This window comes from Tenrec ecaudatus, chromosome 2 (assembly GCF_050624435.1).
Source record: "Tenrec ecaudatus isolate mTenEca1 chromosome 2, mTenEca1.hap1, whole genome shotgun sequence".
NCBI classification, from domain to species: Eukaryota; Metazoa; Chordata; class Mammalia; order Afrosoricida; family Tenrecidae; genus Tenrec; species Tenrec ecaudatus.
In genome coordinates this window covers 31521400-31542581 of record NC_134531.1, presented here as the reverse complement: position 1 = coordinate 31542581, position 21182 = coordinate 31521400, and the positions used below count along the sequence as shown (strand labels likewise).

Below are 21182 nucleotides of genomic sequence, written 5' to 3'. Positions count from 1 at the left end.
AAACGATCCTAAGCCATGTAGAGAGTAAATCTGAAAGAGGACTTGAAGGAGCCTCTGGCAACAAGGATCCAAATCTGAGCCCAGTAACTGCTGAGACAATGTGCGTAACACACTTCTACAACATTCCTTCCCATGATGATGGAATAGACTTAACTGCCCTACAGTTGGAAACAGACTCCCAAAATATAATGGTTATTCGGATCTTGGGGGGAAATGGCCAATGGGATTGACAGAGGAAGATTTTCTTTGTTCTTGCTCATGAGCTGATGTAAGGATCTCTCTAAAGCAGTGATTTCTAATAACCTTCTATTTGTACATTGTTTGCAAGATCACTCACTTGCTTCTATATTTATGTACAAGGTTGGTCATAAATAATAGGCTCAAATTGGCCCGTGTGTAGATTTTCAGGTATTTCAGGGGCATCATGGAGCAGGACTGTTGCCAGGAGGAACCAATCCCTGGGGAAGGACATCATGCTTGAGAAAGCAGAGGGTCAGCATGAACCGAGGAAGATGCCCAGGAGATGGACTAACACAGTGGCTGCACCCCGTGGGCTCGAGCAAATCAATGGTTGTGAAGACGGTGCAGGGCCGGGCATGATTTGGTTCTACAACACACAGTCGCCATTTCTCCAACTGACTTAACACCAGACAACATGTTTAATCTTGAAGTACCGGAAGAGGACCACAGCTTGGAAATTCAGAGTGAAACTTGCTCTGAGCGATGAATATCTGTTCTCTTGCAGCACACAGTCATTTTAATTTTTCCTCAAAGTGGTAACCTCAAATACCAAAAAACAAAACAAAAAATATGTATAATGCCAAAAGTGAAGTCTTCTACCTTTGGGGGGAGAAGGGGAAAGGGAAAGGAGGATCTGTAAGCCTCCGATAAAGGTGATGCCTGTTTGTGAACATTTTCCACCGGTTCTACTGCCCTCGGGACAGGAAATCTGCACTTCCAGCACATGAGCGCCTGGATAATGGTTGTCTTATATCATACCAATGCTATAGGATAGATGACGCAATACATAGTAAACGAAGCCTCTAAACTTACATGATTTGCAAGGAGAGGTGTTCGTGTGCTCCACAACTCTGGTTTCATCTGGGCCCAGCTTTAACTGTCCCCAAGGGTATTTGACATTCGGCCGCATTTCAAAGCGACCTTCTTTCCCGAAGTAATCACCAATAACCTGCAAAGAAGTTAAAAAGAAAACAAAGGTATATACAAACACACAAACTAAGAGGGCAAAGTTATCCATTTCCGACAGAGGAAGCACCCAGCCTTGTACCGTTATTCCCCCCCAGAACCCCCCTTTTGTGTGCTGAGCACACCAGAGGCCCTTTATAACCATGTTACTGTGTCTCATTTCAGCGGATCCTCCCTTCTGGGCAGAAAACAGGAAGTGCTACAGAGAACACAGAGCAGAAAGCAGATGTCAGAGGGAGATCCCTGACTACACACACTGACTCATGACCTGAGGTTCCTTAGACTTTGTACATTGACATCTGGAGTCTCCCTTGGTGTTGCTGATGTGACATTGCTCCCTGCGGCAGTAAAAAATGGTCAAATGAAAACAACAGGCCATGGGCAGGAGTTGAAATGGAGCCATCTGGATAGGGGGAATCGCTAAGAGTCAGCATTGGCTCCATGGCAGTGAGTGAGTGAGTGAGTGAGTGAGTGAGTGAGTGAGTGAGTGAGTGCAATAATCGTGTGAAGAAGACATTATGACTTCCATGTTTCAATTGAGGGAGCTGAGGCTGAGCCTCATACCCCAGTAAGTGCTAAAGAGACATCTTTGTGGCCAAGACACTTTTTTCTCTTCATGATACTCTCCTAAAATGACGTCATCTTTTGAAAACTTATGGCAGTTATATAATCTTCTCAACTTGCAAAGGGGTGGCATTTAGCCTGTCAATCAGGTTGCAGCTTGATGACCTCATTTGGAGGTCATCCACACGTGGAGACCCCTGCCAGTGCTGAGATGCTTCCACTGCCACTGGATCCACAAGACTTTCCATCCACTGGCCTGTGATCTTCCTGCACCCAGTATCATTGCATGGCTGTGTGATTTTAAAGAGGAATTTATGGACTAGTATCAACATACGGGATAATATCAGACTTAATGACTTGATCTGGACTGGGTTGGGAAGTTTTCTTACTGTACAATGACTCACTGATATAAAGGTCTTTCTTACACACATGGATGTCTCTGGATTTGTTTCTCTAGTCCACCTGGACTAACACAAATACTGACACATGTCTAATGTGTAAGACCTGCCCCCAGCACACACTCATACCTAACAAAAACAAACTTGCTGCCAGTGAGTTGATTCTGACTCATAGCAACGCTGCACACACACACACACACACACACACACACACACACTCACTCACTCACTCACTCACTCACTCAAATTTTAAAGAAGGGATTCTGCATCACTTCATGCCTTTGTCTGAGCCTCTCTTGCCTATCAGGGCTGAAGTTCTGACTCTTGGCCACTTACGAGGTGGGATTCCTCCATTTCAGATAAACACAGGACAATTTTCTTGAATTCTTCCCCAATAACTTCCCCCAAAAGTGAGCTCCCCCTGTGGGGACTCTCCAGTGTTGGCCAAATGATTTTATTTGGAAGCTGCCTTGGGACAGGTTCTTTGGTGCCGGGAAAAATAGATCCACGTCTTCTGAGCTTAGCAAGTAAGCGGAGCAACTGGTGCCGCAGTCCCCGGGGCTTACCTCCTGGGTGCCCGCCTCCGTGTCTGTCATGGCGATCACAGAGAAATCCCCATACCGGTCTCCGTTGGCATCTATGGACACCTGCCCAGCAATACCTACAGGATGAAACACGAAGAACTAGAAATTAGTTACTTCACAGAACCCTCCCTGCCAACACAAACAAGAAAATGAATTGACAGGGTTTTTTTTTTTTAAACAAACTTATGCCACAGGAAATCTCATCAGACTGGGCATTTTTGTTGGCATCTGGAAGGCATTGTAACTTCATCTGTGTCTGCATTCCTGAATTCTTAGCATTTCTCCATTTTAAAAAAAAGTAAAGAAAAAGAAATAAGTGACTTTCTTTGGGGAATATGTTGTATGATTTTTTTTAATGTTAAAGCAAATTCTGAAAGCACCAAGCTTCTCCTCGAGTTTTGTTTAAATTTTTGAAAATGTTAAGCATGAGAAGTCGAGGCCGGTTAGGGGTTCGCATTATCACTGCACAAACTTGATAAAAGAAAAAGAAAAAACGTTGCAACACTCCTCCAGGCTCAGGAACTGGGCTGGCTCCTTTAACACACAGGAAAGAAAAGGTCTGGTTTCATGGGTCGGGGTTGCCAATAACCGAAGAGGAGCTATTTCGCTCTGTCCCTATTGTTTTCTTCATTCATTCTTGAGGCAGATGTTTCCTGAGTCATTTCTAGGTGTGAAATTTGGAGCTGCAACTGAGACAAATGTGAATCAGACCCATTCTCTACTCGAAGGAAGGACAGCCTGGGCTGGAGGGTCAGCCTGTCCGCACGGGAATCCCACAGCTCACACTGGAATCCCGGTTTTCACGGTTGTAAGCGTTGTGAGCAAGGGCAGGGACGTGATGTCCTGAGCTTCGTTCAGTCTCGACGACTATAAAGCAGGCATAATAATAGCTCCCTAAGAAGGTGTTCGCTCTGCTTTGGAAAGAATGCGGTCGGTGAAGTCCCTATGGAATGCAGTTGTATTTTGAAACATGAGGTCGCCGCGAGTCCAGTTTGCTGGTTTTACAAAGATTATGTGAAGAAGATTAAATGAGCGAGAATCTATCAAGCACTGTCAACACATGTTTCAAAGATGTTAGTGGCTGTCTTTGTTGTCACTATTGTTACTTTTGAAATCGCGTCCAGGACACTGGACTAGGTCTGCACCACTCTGTCTACACCGCTTAAAAAAAAAAAAAAAGGAACATCTTGTTCTAGAATCAGGATTGAGTCAATAAAGGTATGTGGCTGGTGGACACGGTCTCTTCTTACATTATAAAATGACAGACAAGGGTGGGGCGCAATAAAAGAGCGGGCATTTGACAGGGACTTGGGAGGAAGTCTATGACTGGGATGGCTGTCCGTCAGGGAGTGGGCATATTAAGTGCGGGTGAAGAACTGAGATTCCTATAGACTTCCGAAGGAATGGACAAGTCGGTCGAAGAAGAGTGACGGCCAGGATGTTCGTTAAAAGTAAGAATGGCAATACTTCGACTCACCGACTCTGAAGACATCGTCAAGTAAATCCAGTCTCTAGAAGAGGACATGATCATTGGCAGAGGGTCGGCAAAGATGAAGGGAATCCCAGCATGATGGACCATGAACAGGAGCCCCAACAGGGGCTCAAACTTACCCACCGTCACAAAGAGGGTACAGGAATGGGCAGCGTCCGCTTGCCATGATTGGAATCAATTCAACGACAACACCAGTTAACATTTAGGATGGCCCACAGACCAAAAGGAGCCAGAGGGAAAGTGAGATTTCTGGGGAGACAAACCCATACGTGCAGGATCACTGAGAGGCAAAGCTGGAGCAGGGTGGAGCGTAGAAGGCCCGGGTGTCCACAGAAAGGACGAGAGCTTATTTGAAGGCTAGAAAGCCTAATCAGGATGAGCAAGCGTACATCATTAGCTGACATGACAGCTGTCTCGAAAGTTGTCTTCGTGCACTGAGTAAGAGAAGGTGCCCATCAGCCACACGCCCGCCTATTACAGCTGTTTGTTGTCTCATCTTAAGCTGCGGTGGGGTTCCGTGTAGCTCTTAATTGCTGTTTCAATTGATTTGGTGCTCTCAGGAAGTACAGACTCCTCTAGTAAAATGAATGTCTGGGAAAAAGGATCCTGAGGGAAAGTTCCATCGTCTGGTGTGGTTTGGGGGAGGCAGGTATTTGGGTTTACTGTCCTTTGGGCTGTGGTTTGAGGGCCCGCTGGTTTTTCCAGACTGTGGTCTACTTTGCCGGAAACAAAATGGTGCTCCCATCCATCTCGACCTGCTGTTGTGTCTTAGGATCAGCCTGGTTACCAACGGCACACACATCTCAAAACTTCAGGGGGATAGATGGCTTTCTTCTGTAAATACATTTTACCTCCAAACAACCACTTGCCATTCTGCCAGAGGTGATGGTGATGGCACGTCCTACAAGGAGATTTGTAGAGTATTTTATAGGAGGAGGTAGCCCTAGAAATCCAAGCCCTTATTACACCTTGAAGCTATTACAAGTCTGCGAAGAAGTGGGGTGAGAACCCTTGGGGTGGCCCAATAGCAAAGTGAGGCTTCACCTGTGAGTACTGAACATAAGGTGAGGTCATCAAGTCTGCAGCAGAATTTTCCCATATAAACTAGCCTTATTACTTAGTACGTAACGAGGTGTTCTACCCTCTTTTCTATGTGCCTGATGCCGAGCTCCAGGTTTGAGTTGCCGGTTTTTTCACCTTGTCACGTTGACATTGTCTCTCAAACAGAGAGAGAATTCAGCTTCTTCCCAGACCATTTATTGAAAGCTTTGGTTGCTGGTCAATGGTTTCACAGCAATAAAATCCAGATTTGTCAAAGAACGTCCAGAGTATTTTTCCCCTGACGACTTAGCAGTCCCTTACAGGTTACTTGTTTTGAATGTGTTGAAGGTGAGAGCGTTTCTTTATAGAGATACCTGGGTTTCCTCTGAGCCCATCCTCAGATGAGGCATTCGTTAGCAGATCAATTTAGCTCTCCAAACAATTCAAGCCCCAGACTGACCTTGGCTTCAATTATCTGTACATTTGAACCCACGAAATCCTAATTGTAGACTGGCCTATCCCATTGCGTGGTTTCGGGACTGGGTTCAACTTGCCTATGTAGATCTGTCCCCAAAATGGAAGTGTCAAGAGACCTCCAGGCTGCGTTCCAGCCAATGCAGGCGCCTTCCCTTCCCTCAACAGCCTCTCTTAGTAGCGCCCTCCAGCACCCCCAACTCTGGCTCCTGTTCTTCTGTCCAAAGACCAAGAATAAATGACCACACCAGGTAGTGAGTAATAGCTGAGAATGGGCTGTGGCCGACCAAGGTTGTGTCCATGCAAGCCAATTTCTCAGAGTATTGTGTACCACTTCTGGGAAATGTGACCCTGTCCTAATATGCCCCTGAATGATTCTCTTTGATCCCAGCTCCTTGGCTGAATCAGTCAGAGGTGGGCAATCTAATCCTGGAACCTTAATTATCTGTGCCCTACAAGGAAAAAGATGTCGCCCTGATCTTGAGTGAGCCATGGCACCCACTAAAACTACCCCAGGAGAAGTGAAACCGAGCAGTTGGCACTCTAGCTACTGCCCAGAGAATGTTAGCTGGACTCTGTACTGCCCATTCTAACAGCTGGGGACAGACTAGGGCAACACAGTGGATAGGAGCCTCAATTAGCAACAACAACAACAAGTCTGAAATTCAGACTGGCAATCCCAGTCACTGGAGAATTTCAAAAGCTGACTTACAAATATAAACATAGACTACTTCAAAGGTTCAAGGGAAGGGCTAGAGTGATACAGGACTGAAAGGGCTCTTGACTGAAAGGGCTCTTGACAACCCTGAGAATGCTCAGATGAAGAAATAATAGCCAGAAGAGTAGAAGTTAACGGTCAATGACTAGTATGCAGAATGCTCAATCCCTGGTCCAGTGATTGGTTCTTTGTGTGAGTGGTTTTTAAATGATGCCCATGACATAGCAACCATCAGGACCCCTTTTCAAACCCAAACCCTCTAGTGACTTTCTATCTCACTTGGTAAAATCCAAAATTCTCACCAAGACTTCCAAAGTCCATCGGATCCACCAATCTGAACTCTCCCATCACACTGTCCCTCACACACTTGATTAAAGCTCATCCTGGAATGCCCAATAATCTCCCAGAAATACGCTCAGAGTCTTTGCATTCGCTACTCCTTCATAGTACTCTCCCCTGAGCATATACAGTGTCTATCCCCATCACTTCTTTCAGGTCTCTGCTCAACTGTCATTTATCAGAAAGGCACTCCCTGGCCACCCTGTATCCAACAGCAATTCCACTCCATCCCTCCTTTCACTATCTCCCTGTTTGTCATGGATTGAATTGTGTGTGTCCCCCCCCCGCCCCCCCCCAAACTCATGCTGTAGATCCTAACCTCCGTGCTCATGATTGTCATCCCACTTGAGATTGTGTTGTCTTTGTTGTTAATTAGAGAGGATGAGAAGAGCTCTGGCCATAGTGTGCGTTCCAAACTGGGCTATTAACTGCAAGATCAGTGTTTCAAACTCACCAGTGACTCCAAAGGAGAATCATGAGGCTTCCAGCTCCCATAAAGATGCATATTCTTGGAAACCCAAAGGAGTGACTCTACTCTGTCCTATAGGGTCACTGTGAGTTGGAATGAACTCAATGGCAGTGTGTTTGAGTTTGTTTTTAGAGTATAGGGTGTTTAGGAGGCCTGCTGGTGGTGCCGCTGGAAAGCCTATATAAGGTCACTATGAGTCTGGGTGAATGAACTCTATGGCGGGTGGGGGTTAAGTTTCTTAAATCCGTCTCTTTGAGGTACAAAAGAGATTAAACCAGCAAGAGATCAAAAGCAGTAATGGGGGAAGAGAGATGCCAAGCCACATGAAGACCATCCAGGAACGTAAGCTCAAAGAGATAGAAAACACTTCCCTAGAAGAGGCACCTGCCTCCTGAGCTGTGAGAAAGCCAATGTCTGTTTGCTACAGCCGCACACCGGGCCGTCTCTGTTACAACAGCCCAAGAACTAAGACACTGGCGTTTCGGTCGCTGCCACCAAGTCAGCTACCCACGCACGGTATCCACGACGGTACCCGACCCTGTGAGCCACAGTGTTTTCTCTGGTGGATATTTGGAAGTAGGTTGCCAGGTCTTTCTTCCAAGTCTGTCTGATTTGGGAAGTGATGCTGAAACCTGCACAACATCCTAGTAGCATGTAAGCTTCCACTGACAGGTGGGAAGCAGCTACACATGAGATGCATTGGCTGGGGATTGCACCCAGGTTTACTACAAGGTAAACAAGAATTCTGTCATGAACACTTCCCTTTTTTATCTCCCTAGAACCAAAACACCAAACCCATTGTCCTGAGTCAACTTGCCTCAGAGTGACCCCGTGGCAGAGTAGAACTGCCTCATAGGGTTTCCAAGGTTGTAAATCCCTGTGGAAGCAGATGGCCTGATCATTCTCCACAAGAGAAATTCATTTCTTCACAACTCAGAAGACTGGAAGTCTGAAGTCACACCTATTTTCAGAAAACAAATTACTCAGTGCCTCACAGGCAACTTACAAACTTTTGTACCATAGCGCATAATCCAGGATAAACCGCTGTTGTCGTGAGGTGTCATCGAGTCGGTTCCAACCCAGAGCAACCCTGTGTGCTCCAGAAGGATGCCCTGCCTGGGCCTCAGGCATCCTCACAATCAGACTTTCAGCATATGATAATGTTTCAAAGCCATCCATAAGATTTTCAGTGGCAAAAGAAAAAAAAAAGATTTTTAGTGGCTAATCCCCCTGAAGTGGATGGCCTATTCATTCTTCATGGTTTGGTGTTCTTCATCTGGAAGTTCTGCTGAGCCTGTTCACTTTGGGTGACTCTGCTGGTATTTGAAATACCAGTGATGTACCTTCCAGCATCGCAGCAACACATAAGCCATCATGGTACAACAGACTGACAGACAAGTGGTAAAGTGTACCTATCTGCTTCTGAGTCCCCATCATCATTTTAGGTAGCTCTAAGTGCCTCCCACCCCATCCCCAAGAGGGCTGCATCACTCACTTTGGAAATACTACAAGGATTTGTCTCCTATTGACCTCTGTGAACTCTGTATCCCTTGGAGATCTCCATGTGTCTTGGCAACAATCATCCCATGTCTATGAGAGGTTCTTAGCGCAGAGACCCTGGGTCCAAAGGGCATGCTCCACTCATAGCTCTTCTTTCTGGATGGCAGTAGGTTTCACACTCTCTGCTTGCTTGCTTCTTCTTTTATCTCTTGGAAGATAAAAGGTGATGTAGGCCACTCCTCAAGGAAGCTCCCCTAATATTAGATCAGAACTGTGCCCTGACAACTGATTGTTGAGGGTGATTACATCATTACATAACTGTCAAGTTACATCATTACAAAACTGCCAACACTCTGAGAATCATGTCTCCATCAAGTTGACACATATTAGGGGTGGAGGGAGGCACATTTAAATCTATGACAGCCCCTCTTGTGTAATTTTCTTTATAATATATAAAACTCATATGAGCTGGCAGAAGCCATAAATATTTCTAGACAGAATCATAGGAAACTATTCATAGTGATTATGTTAGGGAGAAGGGAGTAGGGTGAGGAGGAAAGCTTTCTCTTTTCATTTTGTATATTTTTTGTACCATTTAAATTTTCTAGCCAAGAATAATCTTATTTGGGGGCAATGTTTAAATATCAACAGAGGTTGCCTGAGTGATGAGATTATGGGCTACGTTGCTCATATACCTTTCTGTATTTAAGAAAACAGCTCTCCTCCCCCCAACTACCATGATCCAAATTCTACCTTGCAGGACTAGATAGGGCAGAGGTTGTATACTGGTGCATATGGGGGCTGGAGGCACAGGGAATCCAGGGTGGATGATACCTTCAGGACCAAGGGTGTGAGGGGCGATGCTGGGAGAATGGAGGGTGAGTGAGTTGGAAACGGGGAACTGATTACAAGGATCCACAAGTGACCTCCTCCCTGGGAGATGGACGGCAGAGAAGTGGGGGAAGGGAGACTCTGGATAGGGCAAGATATGACAAAATAACAATGTATAAATTACCAAGGGCACCAAGGGAGTGGGGAGTGGGGAGGGAGGGGGAAAAAAAGAGGACCTGATGCAAGGGGCTTAAGTGGAGATCAAATGCTTTGAAAATGATTGGGGCAGGGAATGCGTGGATGTGCTTTATACAGTTGATGTATGTACATGTATGGATTGTGATAAGAGTTGTATGAGCCCCTAATAAAATGTTTTTTTTTAAAAAAGAAAGAAAAGTTGGGGGGGAGGAAGAAAACAGCTCAAATGCACTATTTTAAAAACAAAGTCAAAAATGAAGGTTTCTAATCACTTGGGTTTACCACGACAGCTAATATTTCCTGAGTTTGACAATGAGCAACACAGTCTGAACACAGGAAGGTCAATCTGGAATTACTACTGGTTATAAGGCTTATCACAGGACTCTTTATAAACGGATTGTTCTGTTTTGAATTGGGCTTGTCATAAATTTGACTTCATGAAGCATCAGAAACAGAACAGGGCATTTTCTCTTTTACTGAGACTGTTCCCAAACATGTTCCCATTGACGCTCATTTCCTTCCTGTGCAGCAGCAGCAGCAGAAAAAAACAGCACCTGGGAAGAAGCAACTCAATTGACAGCGGAGTGCTAGTGCCTTACAGGCAGAATTCTAATCCTCACCTTCAAAGGTTCTGTTCCATGTCTGCTGGATTATTTTCCCTCCATCCTTCTTGCTGTAGCCAGCTCTGAGCACTTCATGTAAAGCCAAGACGTAGAGGAGGATGGCATCATGGAATCCTTCAACAAACATGTTAACCTGGAAGGGAAACCCCAGTGGTGTCAGTCCAAACACTAGTAATAACAGAAGAACACTCGGGAGTCATTGAGAGCATCAGAGGGGTTGCCACCACTTTAGACTCGGGGTCCGTGAGCTGCGTGAGCTGCGAGGCACGGATCACAAATTCTGCGAGGCTTGGCTACACACTGGCTTAGTGAAGACAATCCGTTTCCAGTCTGGGAATTTGGAGATGAGATAAGATAGCACAGAAACCAAAAACCCAACAAAATTATTGCCACCAAATGGACTCATTGCGACCCTATAAGACAGCGCAGAACTGCCCCCAGTGAGTTTCTGAGGCTGTAACTCTTCGTGGGAGTAGAAAGCCCCATCATTCACCCATGGAATGGCTGGTGGTTTCAAACTGCAGACTTTCCAGTCAGCAGCGCAACGAGGAACCACCACAAGTTCACTAAGTATTACACGTACATCAGCCTACGCCCATGTTTGTCACAACATGATTCCTTGCTCCTCTCGCCCCGTGCTTACCTCAAGGCCTCACCTGTCTCCCTTGAGGCCTTTCCTACCTTCCACGGGGACCATGATCTCACTCTGTTCTGACTAGGAATGAAAAAGAGCACGGGGAGGAGACCTGCTGGTGTAGTGAGTTGGGTCCCCCTGTTAACGCATCAGCAAGGAAGGTGAGGCTTTCTGCTCTGGGAAAGATTTCATCTCAGAAACCCATGCAGGTGGTACTCTTCTGTTTGCAGGACTGCTGTGAGTCAGAAAGAACTCCTTCCCAGTGAGTTCAAAGAACAGCAGAGGAGCCTTGCTGCCACTCCCAGGTAAGCACTGGACTGCTAACCACAAGGTCACACAAGGAGAATGTTGAGGCTATCTGGAGCCTACTCGATGGCAATGAGTTTCAAAGAGCAATAGGAAGACACTCGTCCTTAGTCAAATAATTACTGGCTGCTTACTAGATACCTGGAGGTGCTGGTGCTAAGGATACAGATAGGAGGGACCATTCTCCTATTAGCGTTCACTTCTCAGCTTCCCGTCCATGGGTGTTTGAGTCGTTCTAATGCAGCAGATCACTCCCTATCCCCACCGCCTTGCCAAGTTCCAAGGACAAGAATGGGAAACTGACCTGGACTGTTGGTATAGCCCAGGTGAGTCCTGATGCAAGTAAGAAAGCCCTTGCCCTCTAAAATGTACAGTTGTCATGCAGGTAAACTCTGGCCCTGTATACTTCAGATGCTGGGTGGCACAAATGATTAATGCACTTAGCTGTTACAGGTGAGGGCCACCTGGGGAGAAAGACGTGAGAATCTACTTCCAAAAAGTAGATTGATTGAAAATTCTACGGACCATAGTTCTCAGTGACACACACAGAGTTGCCCTAGAGTAACTGGCTGGTTGGTACTTGGGGAATTCATTTATGCTTTCTCAAGTCTTAGTGTCTTTATCTGTATGTTGACAAGGCTAGTTCTTACTTCAAGAGGTAACTCAAGTGGAAAGAGAATGCTTTGAAAATGGTGATGGCAGCATATGTGCAAAGGTGCCTGACACACTGGGCGAATGTATGGATTGTGATGAGAGAGATGTGTAAGAACCCCCAAGGAAAGTATTCGCTAAAAAGAGGTAACTGTAAGAATGATATGACCTAAGCAGCATGAAGTGTTCAGTATGATGTGTTTAGTCTCTGTCAAGTATTCCAGAAATGTAAGTCAGTACTATTGCTACTCTGGGTGGCCTCCCACGTGTCAGTGAGATTGCCTTCAGGATCTGTTCAAGATATATTAACAGTTCAAAAGAGAGAAGTCATCTTGATATGGGTGGGGGAGGGTCAGTCTTAGGAGAGGCTTAGCAGGGTGGAGCCAAAGTTGGAACAAACAAAGAAATGTTTCCCCTGGTGGGAGGTTGAGGGAAGTGCTGGGGGTGCAGAAATGAGGGCAGAAGCGGTCACAGCAGAGCCAGACAGAAGGTGCAGAAGGCACACACCATGAGAGGGATCTGGACTGGGAAGGAAAGTCAGATTATCCAGAACATGGAGGCCACACTGAGAAACATGGCAGTTAATGACTTTCGTTGACTTTAGTTGACAGCTAAGCTATAAGCTCCCTTTGGCAACGTCTAACTCCACATCTTAACCCATTAAAGCATCCATTGGCCATGCAGTGAGTGTACAAGGATACCATCTTGAAACACTGAGTAGCTTATGACCAAACTCTGTATTAAAAGTGCCAAAAATGTCTAGCCTTCCTATTCCAGGCTGTCAACGACTGTCTGTAATCTCTCTAAGCATCAGTTTCCTCACTTATTAAACAGTAAGGAATGTCAATACATAAAATTAATGAGGTATCTAGTGGACAATAGTGAATTTTCAAGTCAGGTACCTGTCTGTCCAGCCCCATTCTAGAAGATGTGCTGGAAGAGAGCCACGCCTGGCTTGCTGGACCACCTGGTTCAAAGGAAAAGACTCCCAAGAATGAAGGTGGCTCGCCATCTGCTTTTCCTTGGCCTCACCTCACTCTAAAGGACAGGGAGTCCTGTTCGTGTCACAGAGCCAGTTTTGCTAGATTCCCTGAAGCTGACAGGCAGTTTGCCTCAAGGCTAAAGAACTCAGCTCCCTCCTGAGCACTGCCACTTCCAAGCTGTGTTTCTGATCCTCAGAGTCCTCATCTGGAAAATGAGGATAATAGACCTACATGAGCTTCCAAAGAAGGTACAAATCAATCTTAGAAAAAATAAAGCCAGAAGGGTCCTTGGCAAGTGGAATGGTGAGATGATAACTTGTTGATGTTGACTGTCATTCGGAATAGCCAATTGCTACTAAAGGACATCCTGATTGGTACATGATTGGTACAGCAGAGGGTGAGAAAAAACACCTTCAAGCAAAAGACAGTTATCATGGTATAAATATAGGCATGCACGTATGTAAATATAATAATATATAATGATACAGATATAGGTCTATGTACATATATATTAACATTAAAGAAGCAGAATGACATTGGTCCTCTACTCAAGCCCTCCCTCAACACAAGAACACTTTGTTCTAATAACCTGGCATTCTGTGATGCTCACCTTTCCAACAGTATTGCTAAAGACAAACGGGTGCATAGCAAATGTGGTAAAGAAAGCTGATGGTGTCTGGATATCAAAAGATATATCATCTTAAAGGCTTGAAGTTAAGCCAGTGTCTATCTAGCAGGGAAACAAGAAAACCCACATGGAAGAAGCACAATAGCCTGTGTGATCACAGGTGTTGACAGGTATCAGGCATCAGAAGACCCAAAACAATCATACTGATGTGACTGGTGTCAGAGTCGAAACTTGAAGCCCATCTGTAGACAATTGGATATCCCATCACAGGAGAGTCACAAGAAAGGGACACATCAGCTAGGGTGCAGCATAGCACCCAGGAAACATTCCTCTAGTTCTTTGATGCTTCTCCACCCCCTGGCCCACCCACTCCCCCCACCACCACTACCATGACCCCAGTTGTACCTTACAAAACCAACTAGACCAGAGCATGTACCCTGGTACAGACAAAAGCTCTCGACAAACAGAATCCAGGACAGATAAACCCTAAGGAACAGTAATGGGAGTAGTGATCAACATATAACTCCACCCCCAACCCTGAGGTGGATGAACAACAGAAACATGGGTGAAGGGAGACAGCAGATGGTGTGAAAATAATAATAATCACTATAATTTATAATTTACCAAGGGTTCACAAGGGTGGGAAGGTGGGGGAAGGAGTGAAAAAAAGAGAAACTGATACCAAGGATTCAAGCAGAGAGAAAATGTTTGAGAATGATGATAGTAACATATGTACAAATGTGCTTGATACAATCGATGTATGGATTGTTATAAGAGCTGTAAGAGCCCACAGTAAAATGATTTATTAAAAAACAAAAACTAGAACAAATTTTAAATGATATGACGCTAAATTTTAGCTACATAAAATCTAGCTACATCTGCATGAATCACTTTCCCATGCGCTCTGTCTAATAGCAAGGCTGTTCGCATTCCTAATCAATGGTCAGAAGGGATTCTCTGGATGTTCCTACCATGTGGGGACCCTGCAAGTGGATTGGGGTTTTCACTGTCATCCATCCTGTCTTCAAACCACGTGCTCAGAACTTAGGCTCTACTACAATTCCGTCCTCTTGGATTTAAATATTTATAATCCTTGAATCTGTATGTGCTAAAATTTTACAGAATTAAATATGCACATGTAGAAATGAGTACAACCTCAATAAGAGAATTTGAATTAGACTGGTAGATTGTATCACTATCAAGAGCTTGCTTGTGATATTATATAATAATATCAGTAAAATGATGTTATTCATGGGGCAAAGTGGTTAAAGGGAAGATAGGCCTGTTTGTGTATGCTATAGGTCTTACAACTACATATAAGTCTTCAATATCTAAAAAAGAAAAATTCACTTAAAATTTTGAAAAGCTATAAGACATTTTGAGGAGAATGTAAATATTCAAGGAGCCCTACTGGCACGGTTGGCTAATAGCTGGGTGGCATACGGTCAGCAGTTCAACCCCACTTTCCTGCTTTCTGCTTCTGAAAAGATTTACAGCCTTAAAATCCCAAGGGGTGGCTCACTTGGTTGCACTGAATTAGAAGAGACTCACTGGCAGTGAGTTTGTTTGTTTGGTTTGGCATATACAGTATTCAAAATACTAGTAAGAGAGTAAGTGCTATTTTGTTACCACGATAGTGATATTGTAGAAATGGGGGAGATTATCCTTAAGCTATAAAGATCCGATGGTCATGTATTTAGGAACAAAGGGTCATGACATGGACCGTTTACTTGCAAATACTTTAGGCAAAAAATTGTGATTTTTATAACAATACTTCTCTCCTTGGCCAACTTTCAGGAGTGTCTGTATACATATGCATATATGTGTGTATATAAAGTCAAAAAGAAAGAGAACAGCAAAATCAATATAACAAAAATTGTTTAATTTTTTTTAAACTACCCTCAAATTGGGGACCCAATACCCATCTGTCTGGACTTTCCCTTAAAGAAGGGTAGTGGGGAGGAGAGGAGCCAGTCAGGGTACGGTGTAGCAATGATGAAACATACAACTTTCCTCTATTTCTTTAATGCTTCTCCCCCCACCCCCATTATCGTGATCTCAGTTCTACCTTACAAATCCGGCTAGACCAGAGGATGTACGCTTGTACAGATAGGAACTGGAAACACAGGGAATCCAGGGCAGATAAACCCCTCAGGACCAGTGGTGAGAGTAGCGATACCAGGAGGGTGAAGGGAAGGTGGGGTAAGAAAGGGGAAAACTGATCACAAGGATCTACATATAACCCCCTGCCTGGGGGATGGGCAACAAAAAAGTGGGTGAAGGGAGATATCAGACAGTGTAAGACATGACAAAATAATAATTTATAAATTATCAAGGGTTCATGAGGGAGGGAGGGAGGGTTGGGGTGGGGGATGAGGAGATGATCCCAAGGGCTCAAGTAGAAAGAAAATGTTTTGAGAATGATGATGGCAACAAATGTACAAATGTGCTTGACACATGGATGGATGTATATGGATTGTGATAAGAGTTGTATGAGCCCCCAATAAAATGATTTTTTAAATCAATTTAACAACAATTGTTTAATTTTTAAAAAGCATCCTCAAATTGACTGACCCAAGAATCACAACAATGGAGCAAACAGTCCAATAATCTTGCAGATGACACAGAACCAGGGTCAGGCAACATGTCATTTTGTTATCCATGAGTTCACTGTGTCTAACAAAATCCACTCAATGGCAATGAATAATTACCTCATAAGACTGTTGTTAGGATTAACTAACTTACCAGACCTACAAGACATCGAAAATTGTGCAAAGCAGAGTCAACACCCACTGTTAGTTTGTGTTGCTGTGATTATCTAGAGACGGAATATTATACGTCTAAAAATTCATGCTCACCTCCTAATTCTAGAAGCAGTATTCAGAAAATATATTGAAATCCATGTTACATTTCACTGTAACAGGTTTCTCATCTGTGCTTTGGTATTGCTTTCCTAGTACTGAGCTCTCAATCCCATCCAAGCACGAAGGGTGCCGTCCACATGGTCAATTCTGCCGATCCTCTGGGAGACGTGGATGGGAGGAGAGCTCTGTGTGGAGGGGCTGGATCCACAGTCCAATGATAGCCCTAACACACTACTTCCTCTCTGTGACCCTCGGGGTCCTCATTCATGAAATGGTGAGGAATATATTATCCAATATAGCCTCATCTCACCTACTTTGGACACGTTATGCAGAAGGACCAGTCTCTTGTTTGGTGAAGCAGACAGTCAATGAAAAAGGGGACTCTCGAGGAGACGGATGCGTGCAGTGGCAACAACGGGCTCCAACATGAGAATGATTGATTGTGAGGCGGCAGAGGACCCGTCAGTGTTTCATTCGGTTGTACGAGGGTCACCACGCGGCAAAACAGACACGAGAACACCTAACAACGATGAGCGGAACAAAATCTAGTAAAACTCGCCTCTCCAACTGTACTGCCATCGAGTCGGTTCCAGCTCATAGGGACTCTGTGGGGCAGAGTTTGCCCATTGGAGCTCTGAGACTTTAAATCTTTACAGGAGTCGACAGCTTCGTCTTTATCCCATGGCGTAGCTCAGTGGGTTCGAACTGCTGACCTTGTAGTTTGCAGTGGAGTGCACAGCTCACACCACCAGGGCATGAAACATGTGAACTAGTTGCTGGGACTTTGAAATAAGTGGCAGGTGTTGGCTCTTCCTCTTGGTCACCACGCTTGATTCCCAGTCGCTATTTTCTTAGGCAAAGAAGAACGGAATAGAAAAGGCATCTACTCATCACAGATATTGTCTGCTGATCTGGCTGTGGCACTCCGCAGCGCTCTCCTCCAGGACTATGGAATGTTCACTTAGGCTATGAAGGAATCGCGGCAAAGTTTGCATGCTGATGAGTTGGCGAGTTTCCGTGAGTGGACTTTAACTGGGCAGCGTAATTCTCCGGGCTCCGTTTTAAAAGCTCAAAAGATCCAACATCACTTTAGTAACGATGTAAGAGCCACCTTGCTACTGAGGAGAGGCACAGAATCCTGGAGTGGAGAAGAAAGCTCTGGCTTCATCCCTTCCTACCTCTGAGGACCACCAGAGCATCCCTTACCCCAGTTTTCCAACTCCCTGAAATTGAGTACTCCCTGCCATGCCCCTTGCTCCTGAGAAGCATGGGACACTGTGAAAGACACTGCCCTATCCCCACCATCCATCCATGCTCTGGTTCCAGCTCCTGACTGCTCTCAACACAGGGCTGCCGTGCTGGTCTGGGCCGCTCAGAACTCTGGTCGTGACTGCCAGCACCACCCCCTGCTGCCCCTTTCCCTTCCTTCCTCTTGAAGCACTTCTGATCTGTCCCTCTACAGCCCAGAAGGACCAGAAGGATGAACGTGGACGGCTTTGGCCCTAATGGCCTGGAAGAGAAGAGACAAGCTCTGAACACACGCCTAGGTATCACCTCTCATTCGATCTTGCTTTGCAAGAGGATCAAAAAGAATCACGTTCTCTCTGAAAGTGGCTGAGTGTCTCCCTGTCCTGCCAAAAGTAGCAGGAAAACGGCTGGCCCCCACCGAGGTTCACTGGCACCCCAGCTGGCCGCGGGGGAGGCTTCATCACACCTACCTCATAGCACCTCGAGCCATAAGCAAAACCGAGAGAACATTCTCACATCCACACGTGTTTCTTAATAAGAGGAAAGCCCGTTAGCACATTATAGATACTGAAAATTAGAAGTGCACATTTTAAAAAACAGGAGTGAGAGAATCCGAAGTAGTAAATTGCCTCTGGAACTCTCTCCACCGGAGTCCTCTGGCTGGAAGGACCTGAGGTCGTTTGGTCTATCCAATTGCCTCGGGTCAGAATAAAGGACTTGAACCGCCACGTCGGACGTAGCTCCTTCTGTTGTTATGGATCGCAGAAACGGGATTCCCCAGCCTGAGTGACCTAGTCTAGCAGTTAGCATCCTTCCTAGCCAGAAAACTCGTCCTGGCTGTCAGAGCCTGCGTGGTAATTCATGTGGTGTGTTGGCTTGGCTAGGATATGGTGCCCAGTTGTCTGGCCAAACATTAGTCTAGATGCTGTCACAAAGGAGCTAAAAATTTTTTTAAGTTGCCTTTGAGTCAATTCCACATGAATTGCTGGCAATCCCAGGTCGGTCCGGGTACCAGTGCGCTCCCCCGCGCTTTCAACAGCTGAGTTGCCATCAGTGGATCACTGGGCCTTTCTTCTGAGGACTGCTGGAGTCCGACCGCTTGCCTTCAGGGTAGCAGCCAAGTGCCTTCACCATGCCTCACCACCCAGGGGTTCCTTAGGAAGTAGGGACATGTGGTTAAATGCCTGACTGCAAGGGAAGTGGCTCAGCCAAGCAGCTGATGACCTTCAGCACAAGATGGGCCTTTCCCAAGGACGAAGTCTGCCTCCAGACGCTAAGTAGATAGCTTTCCAGAACTCCCTCGCTCTCCTTGGGACCTGTGGATTTGGAGACACCAGGCTGCTGAATTCACCAGTTCGTTGCCTGAACTATGGATTTTGGATTTTGCCGGCCTCCAACAATCACATGAACCAATTCAAATATCTTCTCTTTCTCTCTCTCCCTCTCTACCTCCTTCTTTCTCTCTCATCCTCTCACTCTTTGTATGTGTATGTTTTATTGAAAGCTCTAAGGCATTCTAACTAAGTCTTTGTTAAATTCCTGAATCTATCCATTCCCAAGCTATAAGCTGAGTTCAGAGAAGACTCCAGTTTATGGCTCTGAGAGTTCACCATCTAGACCAGGCCGCCTTGCTGCTCCATAGGAACAGGCAGAAGGACTCTGGGTGCAGAGGTGGTAGGCAACGTTGAGTGGTAAGCCGCGGTCATCAACATGGGACCTGTGTACTCAATAAAAGAGCTTGACATTGGCATGGAATCATTCGCCACCATCGACTCTGGGACATAGACCGAGAAAAGATAGTGTGTTGGCATGAACTTTCACATCCTTGCAGCTCCCTTCTCTTGGTCTTTCCCTCTATCAACACAAAGAGCAGCCAGCCAGTGCCGAGTATTCTAAATGAAAATAAAAATGCATCTGCCATTGGCCTGCTTCTCTGATAAGACCTAATAACCATGTCTATTTATTGGAGAGAGAGAGAGAGAGAGAGAGAGAGAGAGAGAGAGAGAGAGAGAGAGAGAGAGAGAGAGAGAGAGTGTGTGTGTGTGTGTGTGTGTGTGTGTGTGTGTGTGGTTAGTTCAAGTCCTATGACTTGAATTATTCCTCCAAAAGATATGCTAAAGTCCTAACCTACGATTGCAACCTTCTTTGGCAACAGGGTGTTTGAAGATGTTATTAGTGAGCATAGCTAAAATAGCTAGCTCTTAATCCCATATAAATAGTGCCCATATAAAGGAATAATAACCCAGAGACAGGCACCAAGAGGGAAGAGAGCCATGGGAAGTCAGGGGCAGAGACTGAAGTGACAGGTCTGTAAGCCAAGAAACGACAAGGATTGCCACATACTACCAAAAGCCAGGCAGGGTCTTCCCCTTGAGCCTTCAGAGACAGATAGGCCCTGACGACACTTGATTGCAGACCTCTGGTTCCAAGAACCATGAGAAAATCCCTTTCTGTTGATTTGAGCTATCCAGTTTGTGGTACTTTATTCCAGCAGTCCCAGGAAGCTGAGTAGAAATGTTGTTATTCTTTAACTGACCAGAAAGAGTTGCTGTTCATGACATGGCTTCTATCTGTGATGCTATCCTGCTCCCTGCTCCCTGGGGAGGCAGATTCATATTTAGATGAATTCCTCATTGCTTGGGTTACCAACAAGTAAGCAAAGAACGCTGCATGCTTCTGCTGTTTGCAAAGTGACAGTGAATGACTCTCTGGGTCATCCAACTCCCGGGGTGTCTGTGTAGCTGAGAAAGCCTATAAAGTTCTCGGATGGAAGCTGCTGGAAGAAAGCTGCCAAAGTTAATATCAGCGTAGGCCGTCCCCAGGTTTCCTCGTGGTATTCACATGAACTCAAGCATATCTGACGGTGATTCTATCTTTCTTACCACAAACCAGTGATGCCAGTGCAGGTGAGGGAAACCCAGGATGTTGGGCAGGATTTCCCAAGAGTCCTTTGAAAAAAAGGCTATTCCCCTTAACCTCCTATTGGTCTCCAGGGGCTCCGGAGGCTGGGCAAATTCTGGCAGAGGACAGAAAAGAGGAGAAACTGGGTCCAGGAACAAGTCTTTACCCACCATGGCAGAAACAATAGCAGAAGTTACCAATCCTCAAAAACCAAACCCACTGCCAGCAAGTCAACAACAACTCATAGTGACACTTCCTAACTGAGCAGAACCACTCCTGAGCTAAGGTTTCAGGGCTGTAAATCTTTGTGACAGCGAACTGCTTCACCTTCCTCTTCCTCAGCCAGCAAGTAGTGGATTCAAACTGCTGATCTGTTTGTTAGTGGCCCAACTCATATGGCATTAAGGTGCCACCTCCCCGAATATGAGCCTTACCCATCCTCCGTGGACTGTGGAGATGGTGGGCAGCAAAAGGATGTTCAGGACATACTAGATGGGTGGTGGTTGTTGTTGTTAAACAAAAGAAAAGCT

At 45.5% G+C, this 21182-nt stretch overlaps 1 protein-coding gene across 2 annotated transcripts in view; it reads right to left on the bottom strand.

Moving 5' to 3' along the window:
- Positions 1 to 21182, bottom strand: part of NPR3 (natriuretic peptide receptor 3) — an 89620-nt gene that overhangs the window by 5081 nt on the left and 63357 nt on the right. For both annotated transcript variants that reach the window (XM_075540906.1, XM_075540907.1), the window contains exons 4-6: positions 10435 to 10570; positions 2735 to 2829; positions 1054 to 1189 (exon numbers count right to left, since the gene is read on the bottom strand). In XM_075540906.1, the coding sequence (XP_075397021.1) occupies positions 1054 to 1189; positions 2735 to 2829; positions 10435 to 10570 (367 nt within the window). The remainder of the gene's footprint in view (positions 1 to 1053; positions 1190 to 2734; positions 2830 to 10434; positions 10571 to 21182) is intronic.